Source organism: Selaginella moellendorffii, unplaced genomic scaffold (genome assembly GCF_000143415.4).
Source record: "Selaginella moellendorffii unplaced genomic scaffold, v1.0 SELMOscaffold_11, whole genome shotgun sequence".
NCBI lineage: Eukaryota > Viridiplantae > Streptophyta > Lycopodiopsida > Selaginellales > Selaginellaceae > Selaginella > Selaginella moellendorffii.
In genome coordinates, this window is record NW_003314272.1 from 1,431,513 (window position 1) to 1,439,032 (window position 7,520).

At 40.8% G+C, this 7,520-nt stretch overlaps 1 protein-coding gene and 1 pseudogene across 1 annotated transcript; both read right to left on the reverse strand.

Annotated features, from left to right (window-relative positions):
• Positions 1-658: 658 nt before the first annotated feature.
• LOC112346020 lies at positions 659-4,287 on the reverse strand (annotated as a pseudogene).
• A 352-nt stretch (positions 4,288-4,639) lies between these two features.
• Positions 4,640-6,222, reverse strand: LOC112345945 (flavonoid 3'-monooxygenase-like). Its single transcript, XM_024673722.1, has 2 exons — positions 5,359-6,222; positions 4,640-5,309 (listed from the first exon to the last, which is right to left on the reverse strand). The coding sequence occupies exons 1-2, from the start codon at positions 6,220-6,222 to the stop codon at positions 4,677-4,679; spliced, it is 1,497 nt and encodes a 498-aa protein (XP_024529490.1). The 3' UTR covers positions 4,640-4,676.
• Positions 6,223-7,520: the final 1,298 nt, after the last annotated feature.

Here is a 7,520-nt window from a genome sequence, read left to right on the forward strand (position 1 = left end):
AGATTATTCTCGACAATGTGCTTGTGGACTCTCCCACCTTCTTCCAGGGATTTGTGGCGGCAGCACCGGCGGAGGAGCGATCCATAGCCCAGCGCTGGATCGCTCACATTCTGCCGGTCAATCTCCGCCAGGACATTCCCGGCGCTGGACCGCTTCAAGCTCGGTAATCGCGACGGAGCTGGCATTTTTCGCCATCGCGGTACCTGAGATTGGGGGCAAGATGCCGCTCGGCATGGAACTGCATCGCACAATCCCTTGCCAGCACGCCATTGAGCTCCGTGCGCGCAATCAGCCGCGGCAGCTTCTCCCTGCCGCCACCTCGCGACCGCCGGCATACGCACGGAAGAACCCTAATTTCCGGTGTGTAAGTTCTTGATCCCGAGCTTAAACGTAGCAAAGCTGCTCGTCGTCATATAGTCATATAGCGGCGAGATTCAGAGCCACAGCCAAGAGCCTATGATATATGTGCTAGCTGTAAGCTAGATTACGTTTTCAAATTTGTAGTACTTCCGATTCGCTCAGTGCCAAAGTTCTAACTAAACGATGAAAACACAAAATGAAAGTGATCACGAGATCGGCCTATGAGAACATTCTTCGAAACCCACTTACCCGAGCCGGACTGATAGCAATCTTTTCATTGCCGAGGTCGCCGATGTTCTCAACTTTCATCGCCTTCCATCGCGAAAGTAGCTCGTGGCTCCCGATCCACCTTTAACATTTTGAGTTGTTGCATCACCAGTGGAAGACGGTGGAGCCGTAGATTCGTGAGCAGCTCCTTGGCCACCAGCCTCTCGACGCTCGAGTAGATGTTTGCCATGGCTCCAGATGGCTGTTACCCGAGAGCTTGAGCACGATGATATCAGAAAGCCTAATAGTGCTGGGCTAGTATATTAAATCGCCAGAAAATGTGATGACTCTATACACTCTCAAGCTCTCCCCGATAACGTGGTATCCCATGCCTGGAGCGCATTGGCTCGAGCAAGCCTTCCCAACGTTCTCAGGAGAGCCCATGCTATCGAAGCAAAGGGACAACCACTACTGCTGAACAAACATATTCATTTCCATTTCTTTGTTTCTACTTTTTCTGATATGGGCGGGATCCAATGATCTGACTCACCAAAGTTGAAAAACCAAAAAAAGGCTCACCCGATCAAATATTTCCAAGCAGACATCTGTGATCTAGCGAACTGTTTCAGCAGCTCTAGCACCTACAAACATGGCAGTTCCCGTTGACCACCAAAACTTTTATGAAAGTTCAGAGCATCGGAAACGTGGAGATCATCGGTTGGGATAAGATGTTAATACTGATCCACTAAAGTGAACTAATATACTCGAAAAGTTATGAAAGAATATTACAAGTGATTTAATCCTACATACCAAATAGTTGGTGTTAATAAATCCACATTTGGGTCCGAATGGTAGAATGAAGTGGCTTCTGGATGTAGAAACCAAGTCCCATGGAATGGTTCACCGTTCAGCAGCGGATTGTCAAGCCCATGGCCAGCGGAGATGTCCAGATGTAAAACAAGGATACCATGTTGCATAGTCCACCAGGTCTTTGTTCCCAGTTTCCTCGCCCATCTTCATCAGCTTCTTTTGGAGTTGAAGGATCTTGGCTTCGGTCTCCTGGATCATTTTGCATACTTTGTCGACAGCCTCTTGAAAGCTTGCATTATTCGGGCTGTGGCAAAAGATGACACAGAGATAGTTGTGGAAGCACTTGATTTTCATCTCGTGTCGGAAGGAGAAGAGAACATGATCAGCCACTGCGTTGACAAATGCTACAAAATCTGGAGATTCAACCATACCCTTATCCAGCTTGAGATCCATGCAAAACTCACACATAATACCTCCGGCTCCTTCAACGAAAACTGTCCCTCTCCGGAGCAACTGATATTTCTCGAGACTTGGGATGGATTTGGCAGATCGCAAAGAGGCCTCCTCCACCAAAGAATCCAGAAATGTTTTCAAACAAATCATATAGCGAGCAAACAGTGGGGGATCCATGAGACTCCGAAAGCTCGACATCACCTTCTCAAACATGGCATAGCTAGGATGCTTCTGCTTCTCTTTTTCACTCAAGACATAGCTTCCCTTAGCAACTTCAAGCAGAATATCAGCAGCTTTTGTCCCCTCTTGCTCATTGATTGTCTCAGCAATGTCATCCAGAACAAAAAGACTTTTGTCCCCTCAATTGGTGGAGGTGCTGCTCCTTGCCCAACTTGGGTGATGGCTCTCAAGCATAGAATTTGAGACAAGCTCGCTATAAACTTCCCTACATAGAAAAAAAGGGGGAAAAACCATTCACTCCATCGAGAAAGGAAGAAAAAGTCCGAAGGATGATGCTAATTTGGAAGATTTTTAGAATATTCAAGTATATAAATAGGAAATATTATCAAAAACAATCTAGCAATATTATCAAAAAACACATTTTTATCTATTCAATTTTCATTTCAGTTGTTAAAATTTTAATTTCATTTCCAACCACAATTCCAATATTTAGGTTGAATTGTTTTTAGTATAGCTATTGAAATTATTTAGTAATAATATTCACTCAACTCCTATCAAACATTTTTTATTTTGTATTATAAATTCCTAAAAACAAGAAAGACATTTATAGCTTTTATTCTTTTAAATGTATTTATGATAAAATTAAATTAGCTTACTTTTTCTATTTTAATTTCTTAGATCAGATTTAAAAATTACAGTACTTCTTCATTTTAAAACGTTAAGCTGATTATGTGTATTTGTTGTCCACCAAACTTTATTAAGTACTTTTTCTTAGTTTCAAACATTTTATATTGTTGGAAATGTGATAATTAAAATTTTTAAAAAGCTTTTTTAATAGATTACACTACTTTTTTCTCTTGGTATATAAAGCAATGTAACAACATATTGAAGAATAAATACACAAACACCATAATAGTTTACAATATTATTTAATTTCGATAAGATATTTATTCGTGAATATTATAATTTGATTTTACATTTAATATTTAAGATTTTCAAAGTAAAATCACAACCATTTTTAATATGATTTCTAACATACTTATCAAATATACTTTTCATAAAACAGTGAAAAGGTTTAACAAATAATAAATATTCAACACATTTCTGTTTTTATTAATTCTACATTTATCATTATAAAATTAATAATATCATTCATATATATAATGACTAAGTTTCTAAAACTTTTCATTTTTCAAACCATGGTTTTATGGTCTCAATAATTATTATATTAAAGATTTAGTGTGTACAATTCAGGTTAATTTATCATATTTTGGTGATGTTTATATGACTCAAAAGTATAAGCAATAAATCTATTTATAACAAACATCTCTAATCCTCATGAATGGGAATATTCTATTTTTATTTTAATGTATTCTGGCATAAAGAAGAAGATGATAATATATACTTTTGGAACCTATGCTTTAATTTCTAGAAATAGCTATGAAAACCTAATTTATTTGTATGGTATAAAAGAGTCATTCGTGAATTAGACATTTAAACTATATGTTCTTATATCCATTGTGACAATATTTCCAAATTTCTTCTTAAAGCTTTGTATATTAATATTATAAATCTCTCTCACCAAAATAGAAAATGAATGAGTTTAAACAATAATCTTATTCTTCTTAATAAAAATATAATATTAAGAGTTAATTTTACTGAGTAACAATGCATTGTGCCCAGAGGTAATAAACTGAACCTAAAAATAAATTTATACTTTTGTGTTTGAGGAAGTTATTGTACACCTATTGTTCTATGTGAGTCAGTGTTTCTATTACACTAAATATGATTTTAGAATTGCATTGAAAATAGTTAATTAAGAAGACTATCAAAAACCATAAAAAACTATAAACTTGAAGCATTTGAAATTTCATATTGTACTATTGATATTGTTTTTCATTTATTTTTTCCATATTTGCTTCAAATAATTGGTGATATTTACTAGTTTATATAAGGTATTCATCTTGTATTATAATTGTTGCATTTGTTAATATTTATATTTTATAAACCTGTGTAAAGAATATACGTAGAATATCCAAAAGTATTTAAATATTCACCACTGCTCTTAACAAGCAGGACGAGTTCTTGCAAAAGATTGTCAACGATCACAAGGAGACGGCACGGGAATGCAAGGTCTTCCTTGATATCATGCTCGAGTTCTACAGAGCAAATACCCAGGGAGAAACAAAGAGTTCTTGCTAGTTTGTGATTACAATAACTTTCATTCCTGCTTATGGCTGCACCTGATACATCTGCCACCACAAGCGAGTGGCTCATGGCCTCGGTGATGCACAATCCTCAGGTTTTGATCAAACTCCAGGAAGAGCTTGACAGAGCCGTAGGTGGCAACCGAATGGTCCAAGAATCTGACCTGACATTGGTGAATGCTTGGGCCGTCCACATGGATCAACAATGAGCATGTGCATTGTATGTTACTTGGGGGTATTTTTATCCTATTGATATTGAGCATTTGAAAATAAATACTAAAAACTCATAAACTTTTAGGATGTTTATGAAGAATATAAATTCACATTGAAAATCTCAAGAAAGAGAAATGAAATTTGGTTGTGGATGTTGTGGTTGATGATGCACCAATTTAAAGTTTTAAAATTTCTTATTGATTTTTAGTTATAAACCTAATATAAAAAAACTTTCCCTTTATTGTTTTACTTGATCTCAGCTGACCCATAGACTTCCATCGGCAGCCTTGGAGTGGCCATGGCTTGCAGCGGAGTCTTGAGGTAGCAAGAGCCATTGTAAACCTCCTCTATGGATGGTATTGTCCCTGGCACAAAGCTCCAATCAAAGCAGTGAATGAGATTGGCCACCAGCAGCTCCACTGTTCGCAATCCCAATGGCATTCCAGGACACATTCTACGACCGGATCCAAACGGGAGGAGCTCAAAGTTTTGGCCTTTGAAATCGATGGAGCTCCCCAAGAAGCGCTCTGGGTAAAACTGGGTGGGATTCTCCCACACTGCCGAATCCATATGCACAGCCCAAACATTCACCAGGAGAGTGGTTCCCTTTGGAACGGTATAACCGGCAATTGTGGCTTCCTGGGTGGCCATGCGTGGGAAAAGGAGCGTTCCTGGAGGATACATCCTAAGTGTCTCCTTGAGAACAAGCTGGAGATAGTCGAGCTTTGGGAGGTCGGATTCTTGGACCATCTGGTCACTGCCTACGACTCGGTCAAGCTCCTCCCGGAGCTTGATCAAAACCCGAGGATTATGCATCACCAAGGCCATGATCCATTCGCTTGTGGTAGCAGTAGCATCAGTCCCAGCCATAAGCATCTCCTGGAATGAAAGTTATAGCAATCACAAAGTACATAAGAAGAAGTCTTACCAACAGATTTGCTTTAACGTGTGTTTCTCCCTGGGCATTATTTCCGTAGAACTCAAGCATGATATCAAGGAAGTCCTTGCATTCCCGTGTCGTTTCCTTGTGCTCGTCAATGATCTTTCGCAAGAACTTCTCTTGTTTCGCATGGATTTGCTTGTACCGAGGGATCTGCCAGTCCAGCCATCTTAAATACCACGGTACGAGGGTGCTAATGCACGAGGGATTGATCACCAGGTCGACAATGGAGAGCAGAATCTCTTTGAATTCTAAAGCGTCGGAGTCGACTTCGTCTTCACCAAAGTACCTCTTGCTCATCAAAATCCTGGACATATTGTTGAAAGCAAAAATGGAGAACAGCGATCTTATTTCCACGGGCTTGCTGTTGCTGAAAGACTTTAAGATCTCTCCCAAGGCATGGGAGAGCTCCTCTTTTCTCATCCACGCAAATGAATCGATGGACTTGGCTGTGAAGAGCTCCATGGAACACAGCTTGCGAGTGTCTTTCCAGTACTTCCCATATGGAGAAGTTCCAAGTCCCGAATAGTTATAGCTGAAGTGGTCGCCTAAAACCATGTATGGCCTGGAACCAAACTTTATGTCGTGTGTGGTAAATACTTCCTTGATTATCTTCTGGCTAGAGATAACCACAGTGGGCATCATTCCCATCTTCAAGAACACAATGGGGCCATACTTTCTGGAGATAGATTGTAAACTCCTATGTGGGGGCTTTCCTGCCAGTAAATGAAGGTGGCCGATCAGCGGCAGTCCCCATGGGCCTGGGGGGAGGTTTTTGAAAGATCTGTAGCTCCATGATAGAACTAAGAAGAGAATAAAAGCTACAAAGAGCACAACTGGGAGGATTTCCATGAACGCAAACCTCTTATGCTGCCAATTGGAGAATTGCTTCTTTATACAGAAGTTCATGACACAACACCATATGTTCTACGGTGGAACAGTGATTCTAGCAAGAGTTTAGTTCAATTATGAGAATTGAACTAAACTCCAAGGCTACGCATGGAGATCTACGAGAACATGATCATGTAAGTCCCATGTAGGTGTAAGACTTAGATACAAATTTTAAAAGAAAGTTTGAATATATGGTTAGCATCGTTCACGTGACAAATAAACCTGCAAATGCAACACCTCATCCAAATCTCATAGAGCTTGCAAGGGGACCCAACTTGTATTGTACCTTGGAGCTGGTGTTGAGGAAAATGTAGCCACTAGCTCACGTCCAAAACTCGCAAACTCGTCAGCCGGCTGTGAATCCACTGTCCATTCTTGGTTTCCTTCATATCAACCAACCAAAGAATAGAAGCTTCAAGTGTGTCAGACTTTTTGGTTTGAGCATTATGTGCAACTTTCTTTCTAGAAGGAGTTGACACGCTTGAATTTGAACGATAGTTTGGCTTTCCACGAGTTTTCTCATAACACATTCTACCGGGAGAGCTCTGCAATCCACCAGTCAGTCAAAGCCACAAAGTAACTTTACTTTGGGTAATGTAAGCACGAAAGCCCCTAAAACTTATTCAAATGGACGGGCATACCGTTTCTCTACCAGCACCCTGCAACCTCAAATCTCTCCGACAGCAGGTTCTTAAGCTCATCATCGTCCGTGCCAACTAGCGGATCTGGCACCGCCACCAGTATCTTCTGGAGCAACTGCTTCACCTCCCGGTTCAGCAACATAAAGTTGTCTCCCAGCCCGAAGCACGTCAAATGCCTTCGGTCCATAACACCCAGTTTGAGGGACTAACCAGCTTTGGCTCCTGTAGAAAGACCAGCAGCGTGACGATCCCGATATCTACGTCCAAAACACCGCTTGTCAGCTGAGACGGTTTGTAGCCACCCTGTATCGGGATTTGCTTGCAGACGTGCGACAGGCAAAGCACGAAGCTCTTCTCGACTCATGCTTGCAGTCAAGACCGTGCACCGTCGTGTACACCAGTTTGGTTCGCTGTCAGTGCGATATGATGAGCTCAACATAAACCAAACGACAACCATTCTTCGACAGGCCCTGGATGACAAGAACAAGGACTACCATTCTTCTCGGCTTCACCATGCCATCTTTCCTGCTCGGATTGGAGCTTTCGAGACAGTAATCTTGACGGAGAAAGCTGGGCCCTCAATGCTGGGGATCACACCAGTTCCTGCATCCGCATGTC

What these genes read in the sequence shown, in the direction of transcription:
- LOC112345945 (XM_024673722.1), bottom strand. Translation starts at nt 6,222, where the DNA reads ATGGAAATCCTCCCAGTTGTGCTCTTTGTAGCTTTTATTCTCTTCTTA. An exon ending in ACGTTAAAGCAAATCTGTTG is followed by an intron (nt 5,310 to 5,358) that starts GTAAGACTTCTT and finishes CTTTCATTCCAG; the next exon opens with GAGATGCTTATGGCTGGGAC.